The 22,786-nt window shown below is 41.3% G+C and overlaps 1 protein-coding gene across 3 annotated transcripts in view; it reads left to right on the top strand.

Annotated features, from left to right (window-relative positions):
* Nucleotides 1-14,589, top strand: part of LOC143974022 (zinc-regulated GTPase metalloprotein activator 1-like) — a 100,150-nt gene extending 85,561 nt beyond the window's left edge. For 2 of the 3 annotated variants that reach the window (XM_077474994.1, XM_077474995.1), the window contains 4 exons: nt 8,844-8,912; nt 8,994-9,059; nt 10,485-10,608; nt 14,355-14,589. In XM_077474994.1, coding sequence (XP_077331120.1) covers nt 8,844-8,912; nt 8,994-9,059; nt 10,485-10,608; nt 14,355-14,413 — 318 coding nt within the window. In that variant the 3' untranslated portion in view covers nt 14,414-14,589. Of the gene's footprint in view, nt 1-8,843; nt 8,913-8,993; nt 9,060-10,464; nt 10,609-14,354 lie in introns of those variants that run through there. The other variant, XM_077474996.1, reaches the window with a different exon arrangement.
* Nucleotides 14,590-22,786: the final 8,197 nt, after the last annotated feature.

Genomic DNA, 22,786 nt, shown 5'->3' with positions numbered 1-22,786 from the left:
AGTTCAAGCTTTATTGAATGTGATCACTTTTGGTAGAGGTAAATGAAAACGTGGATTAATTTACAAAAATGAAAACCAAAAAGCAGAAAATGTGTACTGGTTGCCAATTATCCCAAATAGGAACAGAGTACTCGTATTAGTAAAAAAAATCCAAAATGTATTGTAACATGATTAAAATATCATAAAAGCATGTCAGAGATATATATAATAATAATAATTGATCTCAATTTGGTTTTGTATATATCTCTGACATGCTTTTATGATATTTTAATCATGTTATAATAAATGTTGGATTTTATACCAGAATGGGTACTCTTTTTTACTATTTTGGATTATAAATGGCAACCAGGAAAGTCCTACACATTTTCTGCTTTTTGGTTTCCGTATTTCTTTGGATGTGGTGCCATACATTTTGTGGGTGTGTCTATGTATTTTTTTTAGATTACAAAAATACAAACTGAACTGGAAAAATATATTGATTCCCCATCCACACTAATGGCATAGATGGGTGAATATCCCCTGCTGGCTATTGTCCTCTGACAGCCAGCATCATGCGCCATCAGATTACCCAAATAGTGGCTGCAGCTGACTGGATGCAAACACTGTTCAGCTGACAATTTTTCCACCCAGCTCCCTCTATTTTAGGCCCCTTTCACATGGGCGCCTCCATGAAGCACACTTTCTCAGCGGTGGATCTCTCTGCTGATCTCTGCTAAGCAGGTGGATGACAGGTCCGTGTCCGCTCTGCTATCCAGAGCAGACACGGACACAGTCTCGCTCTCCTCTATGGGGCAATCTGATGGACCGATGTCATCCGATCCAATCTGCCAGACGGATGGGGAATAGGACCACCATCTGTATGTTTTGGCGGACAGGATCAGATATGATGGCTGACGTGTCCACTGTAATTCACCGCTCCATAGAGGAGACTGGAGGGTCAGACCAAAAAACGGACAGGTGGCCCTGATCGGATTGCCCATGTGAAAGCAGCCTTGGAATGGAAGCATGTCGGGCAGAGATCCAGAAAATCAGGAACCAGACAAAATTCACTCAGTGTATGACCAGCTTAAAACTTTTGCTTGTTATCCTGTGGTCTAAAGCCCATACATTGTGGTTGCATTTTTTACTAATCTATTTCCTGAAGAAATCACTGTTTTAGCTTCCTTCTAGTAGCTGGTCATTTGATTAGTGCTGTGGCATTGGAATAGAACCTGATCATAAGATATTCACAGTGAGTTTCATGTAAACGCACACACTAGAAGATTGCATTTAAACCCGTTGTTCTGACGCAGACTATTAGTGCTTTGGCTCTAAGCTTTATCCTCACCTGGTATGCACCTAGCTGCCTTGTGACTAAAAAAAAATAAAAAAGCTCTGTGGCTTTCAGTTTTCTAAGTTTGTCATTGGGTCAAATAATTCAAATCATGTACTCCTTGATTATGGATACCACCATCTACATTTGTCAGAGAGAGAAGTTACGCAGCTTCCGAATGTAACAGAGGACAGTATCACGTTTAGAAGCTCTGTTAAGGTTTTTTGACTCTGGCTGCAGTTGATTGTATAAAATTGGTTTTAAAGGTAAATTGAGTGAACTTTCCAACATTAGAGGATAATGCACATTCACAAAGCAGTCCACAGCGATGACAGGCAGGAAAAAAAGTAGCAGGTTACTTTAGATTAGGGGGGCAAGGTAGGAAGGATATATGCACTCTATATGAAAGGGCAGTTATCCTATAACACAGTAGCAGTGTTTCCTGGATAGTTCTGATTGAATTTACTTGTTGCTCTTCAAGTTATTTTGAATTCTATAGCTAAACTATGTTTAAAATGTCTACAATTTGAAAATTCGCAAATATGATTTAGAACAGGATGTGTATGAAATGCCACAGTTCAGAGACCTGACTTGAGTATACTACAGAATATAGGATTGTTAGTATGGCGAGTTGCTTAGTACTGAGCTAAAGGAGTTGAGATGTCTCAGTTCATTGGGAGCAGTTGTTGTTTTTTGATCATTACATAAAACAAGCTTTTTGTAAGCTTTTTTTCTCACCCGGAACTACAGAAAGTAAACAGTCATTTCCTCCCTTTCCTTGAAATCCTTACCACCTATCAACCTGCAAATAAACATGTGAAGAGGTTCCACAGAGACCTAATATATACAATTTTAGCTGAAGGGACCCTTGCTGGGGGTATTGCCACTTTTTCCTTTTTTATTGTAATGAGCCCTTTTATTTAGAAAAGACTGAGCACCTCACAACACTGTACAAGTACAAATTCAGCTCTCAAACAATGTGATCCACAATAAAGAGCTTCCTGCAAGTTTCACTGTTAGCATCTCAATGCACCAGCAAGCAGTGAATGGCCATGGTGTGAACTTTCTTAATGAGTTCCTGCTATTCCATGAAATTGTATGTTGTTCCTCTGGATTGTTTGGCTTGCGCTATATACTCAACATTATAACCGTGACTCTTCAAGAACCGCTTCTTACAAGATGATATATTCAGTCATTGACATGTAAAGTGAAAAGTTACCTGTTGATGCTCTTTTATTGTGCAGATGCATTGCCGAAAAGTAAAAACATGTTATTGCCAAGGCCCACGAATACTAACTAACTCTATCTATCTATCAGTCATATACACACATGAGCACTCTGGGCATAAATGGCCACCTCAGGTGGCAGTAACGCTTCCTATGTGCATGTAAAGGCATTTAGCTCAGTGACACTGAGTCTGTCAAAAGTGCAGGCTGGGCATCACTGAATAAAAGACTGCCCAGCCAGTGCCCCTGTCACACTGGTGGGCACATCAGCAGTGCTGTGCTCAGTGACTTTGAGTCTGCACTTTTAAAAAGACTCAGCAGCAGCAAGAGCTTGGAGGCAGTTATATCAGATCTTGGGATCAATTTGCAAAGCTGTAACGCCAGCCTAGGACACTCTGGGACCAATTCAGTAAGGAATTTGAGACAAATACTGGTGGTGTGTATGTAGCTGGAAACCTTGCGCCAAATTCATGAAATATCTGCAACATCATTATTTGTACAAATGCATGCAACGCATTCAAGTATTTCTTTGCAACACTCTTACTGTATGGCACTATTGTTGTGACCGATTCATAAAAAAATAATTCTGCCTTATCAGTGATAAGAAAAGTGAAGGCAGATAAGACCTCTTTCCCATGTTGGATCAAATTGTAGATTATGTTGCATATCCAAATATGGTTTTGCACTTTGGAGACAATTCTCAGATGAAATTTGGCTTTAAAGAGGTTGTAAACACTATAAAAAACCCTGTAAGACAAAGACGTAATGAGCTAGTATGCATCGCATACCAGCGCATTATGAAATACTTGCCTTAGAACGAATGTCTCTCAGTGGCGCCTGCACACCGCTGAGACAGCTGACATTTTCCCCGGAGTTTTTTCCAGGTTCGCAAGCTCCAGCGCTGTGATTGGCTGAAGCCGGGATGACGTCACTTCTGTACGGGAGCCCATGGTCACAGCACAGGACCCTGAAGAAACGACATGGGTGGCAGTTCCTTCAGAGCGCATGTGACGTTGGCGTATGTAGTAAATATCTCCTAAACTGTGAAAGTTTTTAGGATATATTTACAGTACCTATAGGTAAGCCTATTTATAGGCTTACCTGTAGGTACAATTGTAAAGGAAGTCTTTACTTCCTCTTTAAGTTCCTCTGGAACTGATATTTTAGAAGTTTCTATTACTTTCCCAACTTCTCCACATAGCATCTCTGCCTGTAAAACATCACCACTTCTCTGGAGAGAGGTTTGTGACAATTCTGTCAGTTGTGACCGATTCATATACACCTTACGGACACGCATATCTGTTGTAATTCCCAGCAGTTGTCGCAGTGCTGCAAGACCAATTTGTGCAGAGTAACCTTGACACTTGAATTGAAGGGCTGTTTTCAGTCATGTGGTTGTAATTTTCTAATTTAATTTGACCTAATTCTCCCTAATTCTCAATGACTATAAGTATCTTGGGTGTTGGCTTTGTGAATTGATCCTCGTGTCCTGAAAATCAATCAGTTGGCTTGGCTGGATTTTTGTATGCCTGTGTGAAACTTTTTGAGCTTGGTGTAGTAACTGTGAGGGAAATTTATCAAAACTGGAGCAGCTCTGCATAGTGACCAGTCATCTTCTATCTTCAGCTTGTTCAGTTTAAGTGTGAGTTTAGGTTTAAAGAAAAAATCTAGTTTTTATTCAAAACTTAATATAGTAACTTGTATTACTCTCAGCCTTCTCCAAACCTCCAAATTCCTATGTTTTTGCTGTTGTTATCTAACTTCTTGTTAGAGGGTGGCTACCATGGTCCAAAAGTATACAAGAAAGTAGCCACCCCTTTCTTGTTTGCCCACAGGATGGACTGTGGAATGTGTATTGTGCAAAGAGCAGTGCACATAACCACAAATATTGTGTATTTCTTGTTTCAAACAATCAGTAACGGGAACAAAAGTGAAAGGGAAAAGGGGAATTTCTGGAGCTCACAGAAGACTTTATAATGATGCAAAAAAAAAAACGCAGAAGGAGTTTTATGAATAGTAGATTTGAAGGCCATTAAGTAGTAGATGTGTATGGGATATTTTTGAAAAATAAGGATATTGTTTAGTTTCATTTACTGTGCACATCTGCTCCACTTTTTCATAAATTCTCCTCAATATTTCTGGAGGCCATACACCAAGGGGCATGGTTCTAAATCAGTAAATTTAACATCCCACAAACATTCTTTGAAGGAGAAACTTATAGGTCCATGTGTTATTTACTGGAAAATCATCTAGGTCCATGTGTCTTAACATTCTCACTTTAATTACCCTTCTTTTTGCCTTTTTACAAATTTTTTTTTTTCTTACTGGATCTGTTCTCTCAGCCCTATCCACATTCTCAAATTAGTTGGTTGGAATGGGTGATCTATATTAACTTCCAATCATGCATGGACAATGTCAGTTAAGCCAAAATAATTTGATAAATGAATCATGAAAAAATGTGACTGTCTTTTAAAAAGGAAAAATTATTTGAATAAATGATATATCATTTTTGTAGGTAAAAAAAAGAACTAACTGTATTCTTCCATTTGAATTTGACAGTATACGACTTGGCAAACATCTGCATGTTCATGGTGGCATCACAACGTTGTTTGTTTGAAGCCAATGGTTACTTGTCATTTGGATATAGCTACCTTTTTATGTCTGTACTGTTAGCTTCTTGTGGGCAGATGTGTCCCATTTTACAATGTGTATGGTTAAAAGGGATTAATAGCAGTTTGCTGCTGATAGTGTCTACATGTCTGTGATGTGTAGCTAATGATCAGGGTGTTTAGGTCTTTAAAGAGCCTGGCTGGTCAATGTTTATTCATTTCAATCCGCATTGAGCTGTATTGTATCCCTTCAAGTAGTGTTGTCTAGTAATTTTATGAACAGTTGATGATTTGAGCATTAACAAACAAAAAGAAAATACTGCTGTAAAAATTATGAGGATGAAAAAAACTAATAAATGAATAAAAAGCAGCAGCAAAATAGTGTGATAACACAAAAGACAAAAATAAAATTTTTAAAAGCTGTGCTAAACAAAGTCTCGATGAGTCCATAAAAACAAGGAAATTGATTCAAAATCAATGGAAGACTTGATATCACCGCAGTGTGCACACACAAACAAGAAAAGTGCCCGACCACTGTAGCTGTAGATTCTGCTTACCAGATGGCAAACATAAAAGGTGATTGGCTATAGGCCAGCCTAGGCCTTTAACTTGCAGGTGGCCACAGTGAAAACGATAGACCAAATTGGTTCAGCTGGATGATCGTTCCCTCTATACCGCTAAAATGTCAGTTTGCACTCAAATGGATGCTCAAGAGAAAAGAAAACTGTCCATAGCATAATACAGTCTAGAATTCCGTTTATTAAAACAAGATATTGCACTTACATTTAGGAAGGAATAATATCACGAAAAAAGGCTGCCACAAACAAAACGGAGCCCGTCCTCCTACTCCAATCGCTTGGTGACGCCACTACGTGCCTTCTTCCAGACGCGTTTCGTCATCAACAGATGTTGTCAATGGGGAATGGGCAGCGTAGTGACTCGCCACCTTAAATACTAAACCAAGCCTTGTTCTGAGTCACGAGTACATGGGTCAGGGCACGCCATATTGGGTATGGGCAGTTATCTCTTACTAGCTGGAACGGGGATACATTCATCCACAATGCCCCGCTTAGACTCATGCAAACATTGGAAGCCATAAAACCTATACAAATACAAGATGGCCAACATATAAACAAAATTAAAAAATGATACCTAACTAAATATGAACTCAAAAGAGATCGGTCAATAGATTTAATATGGTCAGTCAATATCGGGCCAGTATAATGGAGACCATTAGTTTAAATACATGGCTACAACATTAATTCCCCTCATTGAATACAATGAGGGACCATAAAGTGAATCCATTATGCATTATTGAAATATAAAGTTACACAAAATAGTGATACTTCTAAACATTGTGTAATAAGGATAATAAGTGATATGAGATAAAATGAATTAAAATGAATTAATAGTATAAACTATATGTAGATAAATAAGTATAATAGGTGATCTAAAATAAATTGAGCCATCTAGGTTTTACTGACACTTATAATTTGCATGGTCAGGAGTCCATGATCCATTCCAAATTCTCTAAATAGAATATATAGCAAAAGTCTAAATACAACAGGCATGTCCATTTTTACTTGAATCTTGTACTTTTTTTTTCGGAGGGATATATTTGAATGTGCACCAATTTTAAGTTTCAATCATTTTGGTATAAGAAAGACATTCAACAAGTGTTTTTTTTTTTTTTTTTTTTTTAGTAAACTTACTGATCTCTCCATACAGAAATTCTCAACTATTTCATCTTCTAACACAGGGTTTATGAACTGGCAGCCCACAGGCTGTATGAGACCCATGTGAACTTCTTTTGAGGCCTATGAGGTCACAGCTACAGCCAATGCAGAGTGGTAGTGGGTTGAACTTAAATTACTTTGGCACAGCTTGTCAGGTGGGTGTGATCTGCTGCCCGACAAGGATAGTATAGTTCCAACCCAAGATCACCAGGGAGGGATTAAACTGCATGGGAGCATATGTTCAGGTAAGTAACCATCGGACACCATTGGAAGGAAGGGGGAATATATATTGCTGACACCAGCAAGGTGAAGAGGGTTATTATTGCTGTCACAGACAGCAGTGGGGAAAGGGGCTTATTATTGCAGCCACTGTCACTGGCACCATAATGGAAGTGGGGGGGGGGGGTTATTACTGCTGTCAGTGTCACCAATGAAGGAAGGGCTATTACTGCTACCACTGACATCAATGATTGAGGCGTTCTTACTGTTGGCACTGGCACCAATCAAGAAGGGGTCCTTACTGTTGCCACTGACACCAATGAAGAAGGGGTTTTTACTGTTGCCACTGACACCAATGAAGAAGGGGTTCTTACTGTTGCCACTGACACCAATGAAGAAGGGGTTCTTCCTGCTGACACTGACGGCAATGAAGGGGGGTAACTACTACTGTCACAGGCATCAATGAAGGAGAGGCTAATACTGCTGTCATTAACAGCAATGAAGGATGGGTTATTACTGATGTTACGGACAGCAATGAAGGAGGTGTTATTGCTGTCACTGTCACCGGTGAGGGAGGGGGGTGGTTATTGCTGTCACTGACAAAAATAAAGGAGGCGTTATTACTGCTGTCACTGAAGGCAATGAAGGTTAGGTTATTACTCTTACCAATGGCCCTTATGAAAGGGGTGTTGTTGTTGGTGCCACTGACAACAATACTGAGAGTTTATTGCTGTCACTAACACTGGTGATATGGCGCTTATTATCGTTGACCTGAATGTCACTTCTTAGAAACCAATGTGTGGCCATCCAAAAATGTAAAGCTGTCTGTGCACCAATTATTCTAGAGTTTGATAAAACTTTATTGTTCCAGGGCCCTACTCGTAACCTCCCACTGTTGTATTTCATGTGATAAGCCTGATGGCTTCGCTGTTCATGTGTTTGCATAAATTAAGTTTTATTGAACACTGGAACACTCAAGTGTTCAGCAGCTTTTTGTTAATACTAACTTATCAATAAAAAGTAAAGCTTTTGTTATTTCATATATATTACTGTTTTTTTTTATTTTGGAGAAAATTAATAAACCAAAAGGGTGCAATGAAAAAATCACCAGTTGTGTTTTCTTCAGGAAGAGATATTTGTTTATTTACCAGAAACCTATTTAGATTGGCTTACACTTGTCACCTAGGAATGGGTTTGTGAGTACACGTTAGTGTTTACCTTAGCACCAAACAGATTAAAGAACATTATTGCCTCAGATGAGCTGTAATGAGGGCAATATTTTCTCTCAAGGGAAGAAGGCTTACTGTAATATGGTCTAACGAGGAGATAACGAGAAGGTGTGAACTGTTGTCACAGCGGTTCAGTGCATCATTCCTAAAATTCATTGATCTTTTTGCAGTTCCGTAAGTGAACATCACATTGTACTAAAAACAACAGGTCTACTTCCTTACATTACATTAACATGCACACTAGAAGAACCAGAGAAACAGCTGGTTCTTCACAGGGGTTCTGGGAAGAAGCCACTTTGGTTTGAAAGTGGCATTATCTTTTTATATTCCATTGTGTTTAAAAGTTAAAGTATTATAGTATTCAAATTTTGAAGCAGATCTTTCATGAAAATGCAAGGTCCCATTACTTCGTAGCCCCCGCACAGTAACTATTGTTAAATTTTTAAACAAATACTATGTTGCACTATGAATTGTAGTAATTTGTACCTATAAACTACTAATCTTTTTCGCAGAGCATTGTCACTGTTACATTTGAGGTTGTTGGAAATGTCATTGAAGAAAATCTCAATGTATTCATCCAAGTAAGTAGAAAATATCTTCCAACTATGATTGTGTGTTTTTCTATGCAAATAATTTGTTCATAATGTTTTTTCACTTTTCAGAATTTGCTCTGGGAAAAGAATATAAAAAACACTAATGGAATTCCCATGGAGGTTATAAGATTAAAGGTGGGTCGTGGTAGTGTTGGTTCTCTGTTGGGCACAATGATGTATTTAACTGCTACCCCTCTGCAATTATGGGGCTACTGAGAATAGGTTCAGTGAAAGATTGTGTCAGCTTTTAGTTAGGGGTAAGGAGCGCCGGCCTGTTCGCATACTGCACGTGCAGAGCCCGCCAGGAAGTCGGCGCAGCGCTGTGCTAATCACAGGCAGTGAGACATTGCCCCGAAGCGCGGCTGCAGAGATCGGGAAATGTCTCACTGCCTGTGATTAGCACAGGCTCTGCACGTGGAGTATGCGAACATGCCGGAGCTCATCCCTAGTTAGGGGCAGTGTGCATTGGCTGCCCTCTGTGCTAACTCTCAGTCTAAAGGATGAGCCTACATTGGGAGCAGGTTGGAATCGACAAGGGCGTGCACCTAAGGAAATGACTGATGGACAGCACAGAGGTCATTGGAGGGTGCTGTGGGATGACATATTCTCCACTCCACCTTAGAAAAGGAGGACATGGGTTGGATCAGGAATATATGCCAAGCTTTCAAATGTACCACAAAATAGCATTCCTAAAATGCCATATAACTAGCAATTGGGTAAGTTTAAAATGAGGTAGACTGGTCCACTACTGCTATGCTTGGTTGAAAAATGAAAGACCTCGGTAGGGGTGTTGTATCTGTTGCATTAATTTTATAAGCTTGTTTTCACTTTTAGTTAGAATGTATTCTTAAAGTCTAAGGTTTGTTAAAAAAATAAAAATAAATAGCAGAAGGGACCAGACTTACTATTAGTCCCATGTGCTGCTGGCTCCTGCATTCCTTGAAATCTTCCTCTTCTGATGCCCCCCTAGCTCAGAAATCCAGCACAGTGGGGGTTAAAAGAGCTGAGGGAGCTGTGAAAGGTAATCAAGCGTGCCTGACTATGCTCACCTTTTCCATTAAGCTCCTCCATTTATAGAAGCTGTACTGTAGCTTCTATGAATGAAAAATTATCAATGAATGAATGACAAACAGATGATTGAAAGGTCTTCCCATCCATTTATTTCACGTTTCATTCATAGAAGCTGTAGTATGGCTTCTATGAATGGAGCGGCTGGGCTGAAAGAGTGGACACAGTTTTGCACTGTAAAAGAATGCCTGTGAGAGCTTCCTCAGCTCTATTAACCCATGCCGCAAGGGTGGGGGCAGGGAATGAGAGGCTGAAGATTTCAATAAATGTGGGAGCCAGCAGCACCAATAATACATTAGATTAGTAGTAAGTAATGTCCCTTGTGCTGTGTTGGTATTATTATTTTTTTTAACTAAATTCAGGCTTTAGCAATCTTGACAAAAAGAAAATAAGCCTTTGTACTTTATCTAATCCAAAGGACTTGTCATGTACGTTTTTATGCATACTCTTTTTTTTTTTTTTTTTTTTTTAGTAACTGTCTTCTCTGTCTAGGGCTTGCTGTCAATGAACGATAAATCAAATCAGGTGATCATACAGGGTGTTCATGAACTCTATGATCTAGAAGAGACACAAGTAAACTGGCAGGGGGAAAGACTAAATCGCATGGTATTTATAGGTAAACTCTCTTTTCTCTGTCTTCTAAATGTAAAACAAATATTGGACAGTATTTATAGAACAGGTCATTATTGTAGATCGATTGAAGCATATAATAGGGTAGGGTTCATGTGTTTTACTGTAAAACACAATATTGCCAATTTGCTATATACTGTAATATTATACTAACATTGACACTAGTGCTAGTTGCTCTGTGTATATCGCACTAACACAAGGTAAATACAGAGCCTAATGTTTGACTAGATTCAGCTGTTTCCCAGCAAAGATATGGGAACCATGACTTCTATGTACCATGTGTGTGTTTGGAGGTGGTGTTTGGATACAAGTGTGAGTTTGGACATTCGGGTAACCATGGACCTGGTTGCCTATGACACACAATGGGATTCCAGCTGTTATTTCAGACACCTTAGGCTCAGTTCACACTGCTACAACCCCAAAGTCGTGCAACTTGCTTGTGACTTCCTTGCTATTTGCTTGTAACTTTTATATTTTAACATTTAAAGTCTAGGCAGTCAAATCACACCAAAGTCGCAGAAAAGATAGTGCAGGAACCCTTTTTTTTTTTTGGTTACTGCTTTTTCACTGTGACTCGAGTTGTATTGGTTAAGACGGCACACATTTAAAATGAATGTGGTTTGTGTCACAAGTCGAAATGATAAGTTGCAACAGTGTAGACCGCACTTAGTGCAAGTTTATGCTGCTAGTGAATATGGGGGAATTGTGTGTGTATGTGTGTTTTTTTTAAAATATATAATATAATCTCTCTTACAGTCTAGCAAATTCATAAAGCAAACATGGTGTAAAACACAGTTTATTTTAAGTTGAACAAGCACAGTAGGAATTGGACAAATATTCCTTAAAAAGTGAACTAAAATGAATACTTGCATTTCCTTTATATAGCTAACATAACCTGAACTTTTTTTGGTTAATAAAACTATCTCTCACAGAGCAGTTTTCTTCTCACAGGGCCTTATTTATGAATTGTTGTCGGCCTTACAATTATACTGACTTTTTTTTTATTACAGACATTTAACCATTTCAGCCTCGAAAGATTATACCCCTTAATGACCAGGCCATTTTTTGCAATACGGCACTGCGTCGCTTTAACTGACAATTGCGCAGTAGTGTGACGTTGTACCCAAACAATACATTTTTAATTGAACAAGCTAAAGTTAGAGACTGGCTACCAAGCAAATCTGCACTAGAGTTTGCACTCTTCAGTTTTAGTAAATAAACCCCACTGGGTGTCAAAGAGAGATACAGAGGGTTGGGGTACCCAGTGCTTACTATGGAAAGTATTTTGCAGAGGGGATGCTGGGGTAAGCAATCTATGCAGATATGACATAAAAGATCATTTGCAGTTCTTTTTTGGTGTGCTGAAAGTTCAGCTATAACATACCAGTGCTTCCACTAGGAAATCTGAAAAACATGGCTGGTCAGTGGTTATCATTTAGTCTTTGTTCACACTAGTGTGACTTCAGATGCAACCTAAGTAGCACAGAATTGAATGACAATGGAAATCACATTGTCTTCAATGGTGGCCGTTCACATCAATGCAACTCCGCGCAATAGGATTTTGGAAAAGTTTCCTGTGTACAACTTTGGTGCGATTCCAGCATATATTTGGCCCCATAAAATATGCAAACCACTTCAAAGAAGCATCCTAATTGCATCATCTCACTGAAAGTTGAATCAAAATCTGATAGCAGCAGTGTTAAGCTAGCTTTAAGGGATTGTAAAGTGATTTTTTTTTTTTTTTTTTTTAAATAACAAACATGTTATACTTACCTCCACTGTGCAGCTCGTTTTGCACAGAGTGGCCCCGAACCTGCTCTTCTGGGGTCCCTCGGCGGCTGTCTCGGCTTCCTCCCGCAGGTGCTTCTCACGTTCATGCGAGCTCCCTCGCATGGAGAGAAGCATCTGCGGGCGCGCTCCCGTGATACAGCCGGCGGCTATAGCCGCTCGCTGTATCACACGGCCCCGCCCCGGCGCTCCGCGTCAGTGGATGTGATTGACAGCAGCGCGAGTCAATGGCTGCGCTGCTTTCCATCCATCCACTCCAGCCAATCAGCGGCCAGGCTGAACGGTGCAAAGGACGTTGGGGGACGAGCGCGGGACTTGCGAGGGGTGAGGTAAGTAAAATGGGGGAGCTGGGGGCGCAGGCACTGTCAGATGTTTTCTCACCTTAATGCATTCTATGCATAAAACATTTACCTTTACAACCCCTTTTAGGTTTAACTTTTAAAGGGTATATAAACTTTCATTTTTTTTTTTTTTAACATCCCAAATGCCCTATCACAAAATCGCTGTATTTGCCTAGATCTAGCTCTGAGGCCTGCAGCATTGTTCGCTTGTCTTTGCTGGTTTTTTGTTCGGAGATCTGCGTCTGCACAGTTTTGGTCTCATAGTTACATAGTAGGTGAGGTTGAAAAAAGACACAAGTCCATCAAGTCCAACCTATGTGTGTGATTATATGTCAGTATTACATTGTATATCCCTGTATGTTGCGATCGTTCAGGTGCTTATCTAATAGTTTATTGAAACTATCAATTCCCCCTCTGAGACCACTGCCTGTGGAAGGGAATTCCACATATTTGCTGCTCTTACAGTAAAGAACCCTCTACATATTTTAATGTTAAACCTCTTTTCTTCTAATTTTAATGAGTGGCCACAAGTCTTGTTAAACTCCCTTCTGCGAAAAAGTTTTATCCTTATTTTGGGGTCACCAGTATGGTATGTGTATATTCAAATCATATCCCCTCTCAAGCGTCTCTTCTCCAGAGAGAATAAGTTCAGTGCTCACAACCTTTCCTCATAACTAATATCCTCCAGACCCTTTATTAGCTTTGTTGCCCTTCTTTGTACTTGCTCCATTTCCAGCACAGCCTTCCTGAGGACTGGTGCCCAGAACTGGACAGCATACTCTAGGTGCGGCCGGACCAGAGTCTTGTAGAGCGGGAGAATTATCGTTTTATCTCTGATCACCTTTTTAATGCATGCCAATATTCTGTTTGCTTTGTTAGCAGCAGCTTGGCATTGCGTGCCATTGCTGAACCTATCATATACTGGGACCCCCAGGTCCTTTTCCATCCTAGATTCCCCCAGATGTTCTCCCCCCAGTGTATAAATTGCATTCATATTTTTGCCACCCTAATGCATTATTTTACATTTTTTTACATTGAACCTCATTTGCCATGTAGTTGCCCACCCCATTCATTTAAGATCTTTTTGCAAGGTTGCCACAGTCTGCAAAGAAGTTATTGCCCTGCTTAGCTTAGTATCGTCCGCAAATGCAGAGATTGAACTGTTTACCCCATCCTCCAGGTCATTTATATTAAACAGGATTGGTCCCATGCTTCTGTAGGGCTGATAGATGGATAGGAGTTGTTCTGTGTACCAGCCCCATAAATGTGTGTGGGCTGAAAGGTGTGCACGTTAAATCAAGAGGCCAACGTAGGGTCTTGGACACTCAATGATGGTTCAGATTCATAATACTTTATTAATCCCAAAGGGAAATTATTGCAACACATGCTATACACAACAAAGACAACACAAGATCACAACAATGAACAGAGCAAGACACAAAGACATAACAAATTTTCCAATAACATTGCTTAACGTTGCTTGTATGTTTTTCAGAAAATACTTTTTTGCACTTTAACACACTGATATGAAACAACTTTTCTACCTTTTTTATTATAGTTTTACTTACAAGCAAAAATAAAATATCTTATTTTTCAATTCCAGGGAGACATCTGGATAAGGACATACTCAAACAGCAATTCCTATCTGCTCTGGAACATTGATGGCCATGGTTTGTGAATATGTCACACATCCTTAGAAAGATGGCTGAGACTCATTTTCCAAAGACAATGCAGCCATTCACTGGTTCAAAGCAGTACTGTATTTATATGTATTGATCCCTTTTACTTTACTAAATTTATGGAAAATAAAGAAAAAAAAAACATTTTGTTTTAAGAGACCCAAGTCTTTACTGGTCTGTGATTATAAAAAATAAATAAAAATCATGTCTCACGAGGGTGCACAGAAAGTGGATAATTCACTGCTACTTTTGTTTTAAAGTGGGTAATCTTGTTAGGATGGTATGTATATTGTATGCAGTATAATCTCGTATGTATAGCATTGGTGTATATCGTGCTGACATATATATAATAGCAGCCAGCACAACACTACGACAAGTGTAAATCAAAAAATAGGTGAAAACTTAAATTTTTGTGCAGCGCTCAAAAAAATAAATAAATAAAAAAAAATGAATGTATATAGAAACTAATGTACACTGTGCATTGACCACAAAGACTAATGATAATGAGGCACAGACAAACGCACATGGATTTCTTCAGAATAACAAAAGGTCATGCTATTTTGAACACTTGAGAGGATTTGGTCTGACAAGTTGACTGCTTCTCGGTGACATCTCTTGACCAATTGGATTGTCTTACAACTTGATCTAGAGCCCAGATGTGGAGGTCTCATATTTTGGTGGTTGCACCATAAGCCTTGTTGACTCACTGAGCATATGACCATTTGAGTCTTCTTACTCCGGTAAGCCTCCTTACTTAACAGACAGTGGTTCTATTGTCTGTCTCTTCACCTCAACATTGATGTCACTTGGAATCCCACTTCTAGTCACACAATTTGTTTTCACTCTCTATGCAAAGACTGTTGTTTGTTTCAAAACAGCCTTTATATGATGGCACACATATAGCAGGGGTAGACAAACTTCAGCCCTCCAGCTGTTGTGGAGTTACAAGGGCCAGGAGGAATCACATGGCTCTGACAGATTACTAACATGACTTGCAGAGGCATGATGGGACTTGTAGTTCTACAACAGAAGGGTGTATAGTATGCTAAATATTGCATTTAGTCGTTTTCTGGACATGTCTCTGTTGCCAAAGTTGGGTTTTGAGTATTTCCCCAGTGCATCTCACAAATGGCAATATGCCTATTTGGTGTTTGCAGATAGGTTTTTCTCACATGACTGATACCCTTACGCCTGAAGTAATTTTTCCTAAATTCATACTCTGATAAAACTGTTAGCAGTGTCAGAGAGAAGATGCCATTTATGCCTAAGGTTTGTTTCCAATTTTATACGTTTTACAGGTTTTGATACCGATTTACTTTACAAATGACTCAAAAAGTAATTAACTAGCTTTAAAACAAGTCCTTGCTGACCTCTGCTGCAGGTACTGTTGAGAAATTCATCCTCACATTTCACAACAGAAGCAATGAAGTTGTTAAAGTTTTCCCCTTTTAACAGCTCCCCCCTCCAAGCAGTGATTTATCAACTTTTCAGCCATCTAATCTCTAATGTAGAGCAGTGCTTTTTTGGGGAGGAGGGGGCAGGGTTTGAGCTACTGAAACAGGCAATTTGAACAACTTCAGTACTTTTACTGTGAACTTTCAGGATGAATTGCTCCACAGAAATTATAGATGCAGAGGTTAATGAGCATTTGCTTTAAAGCTCATTTAGTGCATGTTTATAGTGTGTAAACATTTGGTTGTCCATAACCTGACTACAGGTTAGTTTTAAAGTAAACTGGGGAAGAGCGCATGTGCGGGATCTCGGAGTCAGACATGCTCTGAAAGAGCTTTGCATACTCCGGCCCAAAAAGGAGCTGACAATAGCACAAGCGGCGGTGGGCCGAATCACCGGAAAACAACTGGCACACATCCCAAAGCTAATGAACTGTAGGGTGAAAGGACAGCCCAAAAAAAAGACGCTATAAGCAGCCTAGCAGCAACGGAGCGGCCAGGCCCTCCCCTGGACAAAGATTGCAATCAAAGATGGCACCGGGACGCAGAGACACAGATCCAGAGGATGGAGAAATCTCAAAAAAAGAAGGAGGCCAAGCAGATCCAGCCTGAGCGCATCATGGACCCCTTTTCCTCCCAATCATCAGGAGAGTTGGACACAGAGCAGCAGGGTGAGTCCCTATCACAGCCCCCATTGCCGGGGAAATTCAAAAGCCTGTGGATTCCCCAATGTTCTCTATGGACAGGAATACGGATGTCATCTTTAGTTAAGCCAGCCCTGACATTTCTGCACCTCAGCCAGCACATTATGCAGGAGATACAGTACTACGCGCACGTTTTTCTACAATGCTGCAGAAAGAGTTATCTAAAGCATACACTATAATTACCACTGATCTCAAACGGGGCATAAACGGCATAGGAGAAAGGTTTGAGATAATTGAAACAAAGTTGAACAGCACAGTTAAGAAGGTCAATCAGAATTCTAAAATGATTACTGACCTCCAGGACGGGCTGGAAGAGGCCTACACTAAAATCAAAGATCTGGAAAACCGGTCCCGCAGGTATAACGTGCGTTTACGGGGCCTCTGTGAAACCCATACTGATCTGGAAGGAGCCATGAGGGAGCTAATGAAAGATCTGATTCCTGACATTAACACGCACCAAATAGAGATTGACCGAATCCCTCGAGCTCTAACAGCCCCAAGGCAGGATGGCCTACCAGGCGATATCATAGTCAAACTATTACCGCATAAAGGAGAAGTTGATGTTTGCTGCATGCAACAGACAGGACTTGTCTTTATTTGGAGCACCTATTCAACTATTCACTGATCTAACCCCATCTATGGTGCAAAAACAACGAAACCTGAAGCCCCTACTACAGCAGCTCATGAACAAACAGGTAAAGTACCGATGTCCATTCCCCTTCAAGTTGTCGTTCACATAGAAAGGGAAATCCCATTTCTTCACAACATTCTAAGATGGGGAAAGATCTACTGCTGAACCTAGGAATCATCACACAGGACTTGTGTGCTCCTTCCCCCTCCCACCAAGTGAATCGTCCCCTCTCACCGCTGTGGCAGGTCCGAAAGAACATGCAGGCCAGAAAACCTTCTCAAATTACCTGAACATGGTAGCTACAATTTCTCCCAAATGGGGAGTGCTAAAGTTTCTCCAAGTTGGATGGGTTAAGATCTACAAAGGACAGTAGATTAAAATCACCCCAGTTGCACAAGAACAGTGCAGTTCTCCCGCACAACCAGATTGATACTTGAATGATCAAAGTTTGTTTGTTCATTACTTACCACTAGTTTTATTATAGGATGGCAGGGAACTGTACCTGCACCCCCAGCTAGGGACAACACGGTCCCCCGGGGCCAGTGAGGCCAGGGCAGGTGAACTGCCAAGGAACCAGCATGCCCTGGACTCACGGCTCTTGAGAATGGGGGAGGCCAGTGCAGGCCATCCAAAAGTTTTACAGGATGGAATCAAACAGTTCGTTGCTCTTTGCCTTTATAAAGGTAACTGTTATTTGAGTCGGGGCGGCCACACATGCCACCCAACTGGGAGACTACCTTCCTCTGAAGATGAGGGTACCCTCACACACACACCTCCAGACATTGTATCCGGGCGGGGCTGAACCCCGGAATGAACGCTAACTTAATAAGGTTTATCAAAAAAAGAATACTTGGGCCTGAGGCCAAATGTTCAATTTTTCTTTATTTATCTAGTCTTTTTTTTTTTTTTCTCCCCTTTCTCTTCTCATCCCTCCCTTCATGCCGACTTTTGGCTTCACGCTCCAACCTCACAACCTGGTCCCGGTCGATATAGAAGCTGATTGCACCTACCCCAGAAGCTTCATCAACTCACGATGTGACGCAAGGTGAGAGTGCTCTGCCCTACCACGATGGCTAAGACATACCCCACTGATTATTGGTAATCACCCACAATGTACATGGCTTTAATTCCCCGACTAAAAGGACCAAAGCTTTTCAATTCTACTATTCACAGAAAGCTGATGTAATTCTACTGCAGGAGACCCACTTTTCTAAATCCTCTGTCCCCCAATACCTGAATAGAAAATACCCGCAATACTACATAGCCTCAGGACCATAAAAAAAAAAGGGAGGGGTGGCGGTTTGTTTTGCAAAATGGACCCCCTTTACGCCTGTCACTATAATAAAAGATAAGGAAGGCCAATATATGACAGTAGGATATCTGCATGACCAATTGGTGTCCATCTCGTATTACGCCCCTAATTCCGGACAGGCAGAGTTCTTTAGCAAAATGCTTAGGATATTGATGCCCAGAGTACATGGACAGGTGATCATGGGGGGCAACAACATACCACTAGACAGGATATATGGATAAATCGGACCCCACCAAAACCCAGCAAAGTAGCACGTCTCCTTCACTCCTATGACCTGATTGATGTCTGGAGGGAAAAAAAACAGTTAGGGGCTACACACACTTTTCACTGGTACATCACACTTATTCCCGGATAGACCACCTTTTGGTAAATGCCCCTTTGTTCCCATACATGACATCAGTAAAAATTCTGTCTACCCCTTGGTCCGACCGTTCCCTGATCAAACTTTCCACAATGGGATTATGGACTAAACCTCATCCCTCCCCATGGAGACTTAATGCAAGCATATTGAATGACCCCCATCTTATACACCGAAACTGAGGAAGAACTACAGGCCTATTTTTCGAACCAATAAGCCGTCGGAAACGTCCCCACGATTAATCGGGATGGCCCACAAAAAAAAAAAAAAACTATATGGGGCAAACTAATTCAAATAGCAGCCAGAGCCAAACGGACCCGAGAAAAAACAATCAAACAATTAGCTGCGAATCTAGATAAACTAATGGAAGAACAACATAAGACCCCCCAGATTGACATAAGGCACAAGATAGATGAAGCGAGACTAGCACTGAACCTAAGCCTGACCACCCGCTGGTCCAAACAAATATTACACACTGGGGGACAAACCAACCACAATGCTGGCTAGGAAGTTAACACACCGAACATACAAGCCAACTTTAGCTAAGTTGCGATTATCCACTGGACACCCCAATCAAAACCCTGAGCTCATCCTCCGAGAATTCCATAAATTCTATGTTAAACTGTACAGCCCACCAAATAAATATTCACAGACCAGGGCAGAAACGTTCTTTGAAGATGTTCTGTTACCCCAACTCACACAAGCCCATACAGAATTGGTGGACAAAGAATTCACAGCACTAGATATCAGGATGGCTATCAAAACTATACATCCATCTAAAGTCCCAGGCCCAGACGGATACTCAGGACATTATTATAGAAAATATCAAGAGATACGAGTCCCCCATTTATGCTCTTATTTTAAGGACCTGAGACGGGGTAACAAAATCCCCAAACACGAGAATGCAGCATATCTACATGTTTTACCAAAACTGGGAAAGGATCATGGGGATCGCTCTGATTAATATGGATCTAAAAATAATGAATAAAGTACTAGCCCTTAGATTAAATTCTTTCCCCCCACAATATATTCACCCAGACCAGGCAGGTTTTATCCCAAACCGCCAAGCATCGGACCAGACCCGCAGAATCATAAATTTAATTTTGGCTATCTAATCTGATTGGGACAGTAAGGGACCTAGACGGGGCATGCTGCTTTCGTTGGACATCCAGAAGGCGTTCAACTCCTTATCTTGGGATCACCTATTTGACATGCTGTGTCGCTTTGGGTTATGCAAGCGCTTTCTGGCCCTCCTTCAAATGCTGTATGAAACCCCCACAGCATCCTTGATATTGGGAGGGGAACTAGGCAGGGATGCCCATTATCCCCGCTGTTGTTTGCCCTAGCAATGGAGCCATTGGTCATTAGGATTTGAACCTGTTCCGATGTCAAGGGCATTATTTGTGGACACAGAGAGCACAAGCACAGAGAGCTTACTTTTTGCTGATGACCTCTTGTTAGACCTGTCATCACCTATCATCTCCCTTCTCAATCTATATGCTATTCTACAACCGTTTTCAGAAATCTCAGACCTTAAAATCAATCACAGTAAATCCAGGGCACTGAACCTCTCCGCAGAGTTCCACCTAGACTGCGCTTGAACAATTCCACCAATTTATATGGGAGCCAGCAGCTCTGTCGTATTTAGGAATACGATTGACCTCATCTATACAATCCTCTATATATCTATATTTCTATCTATCTATCTATCTATCTATATATATATATATATATATATATATATATAAACAAAACTACCCTGTTCTGTTTAACCACTTAACAACCGCCCATTGCCGATTAACGGCTTCAGGGCGGTTGTTTAACTCTGAGAGGCCGTTAATTAACGGCCTCCCAGAAATCTGCTCTCGCGCGCCCCCTGGGGCGCGCACACGAGAGCATCCGTGACCGCTGGGTCCAGTGGACCCGGCGCATCACGAATCACGGTAAACGGCCGCTCAGCGCGGCCGTTTACCACGTGATCGCTCCGTCAAATGACGGAGTGATCACTTGTAAACAAACCGGCGTCATGTTATGACGCCGGTTCCTCCCTCCCCCTCTCTGTACCGATCGGTACAGCGGAGGGGGAAGAGATCGGTGTCAGCAGCGATGTGGGCTGCATCTGCAGTGCCCACATCGCTGCTCACCGAAAATTAACCCCTCGATTCCCTGCAAATACTCTGCAATACCCTGCCATTACTCTGCAATACCCCCATTACTCTGCATTACTCTGCAATACCCCCATTACTCTGCATTACCCTGCAATACCCCCATTACTCTGCATTACTCTGCAATACCCCCATTACTCTGCATTACCCTGCAATACCCCCATTACTCTGCAATACCCCCATTACTCTGCATTACTCTGCAATACCCCCATTACTCTGCATTACTCTGCAATACCCCCATTACTCTGCATTACTCTGCATTACCCTGCAACACTCTGCATTACTCTGCATTACCCTGCAACACTCTGCATTACCCTGCAACACTCTGCATTACCCTACAACACTGTGCATTACCCTGCAACACTCCGCAATGCCCTGCAACACTCCGCAATGCCCTGCATGCTCCGCAATACCCTGCAACACTCCGCAACACTCCGCAATACCCTGCAACACTCTGCAACACTCCGCAACACCTTGCAACACTCCGCAACACTCCGCAATGCCCTGCATGCTCCGCAATACCCTGCAACACTCCGCAATACCCTGCAACACTCCGCAACACCTTGCAACACTCCGCAACACCCTGCAACACTCCGCAACACCCTGCAACACTCCGCAACGCCCTGCAACACTCCGCAATGCCCTGCAACACTCCGCAATGCCCTGCAACGCTCTGCAATACCCTGCAACACTCTGCAATACCCTGCAACACTCTGCAATACCCTGCAACACTCTGCAATACCCTGCAACACCCGCCAATACCCTGCAACACTCTGCAATGCTCTGCAACACCCGCCAATACCCTGCAATGCTCTGCAACACCCGCCAATACCCTGCAATGCAATACTCTGCAACGCCATACTCTGAGATACCCAGCCATACTCTGAGATACCCAGCCATAGTCAGCGATACCCTGCAATACCCAGCCATAGACATCCCCCCCCTCCCGCCGCCCTCCGGTGCTTCTACCGAATCGCTAATACGATCAAAGACAGAATCTTTTTTTTTTTTCAGGCTTCCCAGCTTAGAGGTGAGATGTGGGGTCTTATTGACCCCACATCTCACTGTAAAGAGGACCTGTCATGCCATATTCCTATTACAAGGGATGTTTACATTCCTTGTAATAGGAATAAAAGGGATCAAAAAAATTATTTTGGGGGAAAAAAATGTCAAACTAAAATAAATAAAGTAAAATGAACAATAAAAAAAATGTTTTTTTTTAAAGCGCCCCTGTCCCCATGTGCTCGCATGCAGAAGCGAACACATACGTAAGTCCCGCCCACATATGAAAACGGTGTTCAAACCACACATGTGAGGTATCGCTGCGAACGTTAGAGCGAGAGCAATAATTCTAGCCCTAGACCTCCTCTGTAACTCAAAACATATAACCAGTAAAAAAAAATTAAATCGTCGCCTATGGGGATTTTTAAGTAGCGACGTTTGGCGCCATTCCACGAGCGTGTGCAATTTTGAAGAGTGACATATTAGGTATCTATTTACTCAGCGTAACTTCATCTTTCACATTATGGAAAAACTGGGCTAACTTTACTGTGTTTTTTTTTTTTTAAGCCCAAAACTTTTTTTTTTTTCCAAAAAAAAGCATTCGAAAAATTACTGCGCAAATACCGTGCAAGATAAAAAGTTGCAAAGACCACCATTGTATTCTCCAGGGTGTTTGCTAAAAGAACATATATAATGTTTTGGAGTTCTATGTAATTTTCTAGCAAATAAATGA

The sequence above is a fragment of the Lithobates pipiens genome, unplaced genomic scaffold (assembly GCF_037356315.1).
Source record: "Lithobates pipiens isolate NorthernLeopardFrog02 unplaced genomic scaffold, aLitPip1_a1.2 Scaffold_13, whole genome shotgun sequence".
Taxonomy (NCBI): domain Eukaryota; kingdom Metazoa; phylum Chordata; class Amphibia; order Anura; family Ranidae; genus Lithobates; species Lithobates pipiens.
The sequence above is the reverse complement of the archived record's forward strand: the minus strand, read 5'-3'. Positions and strand labels throughout refer to the sequence as shown.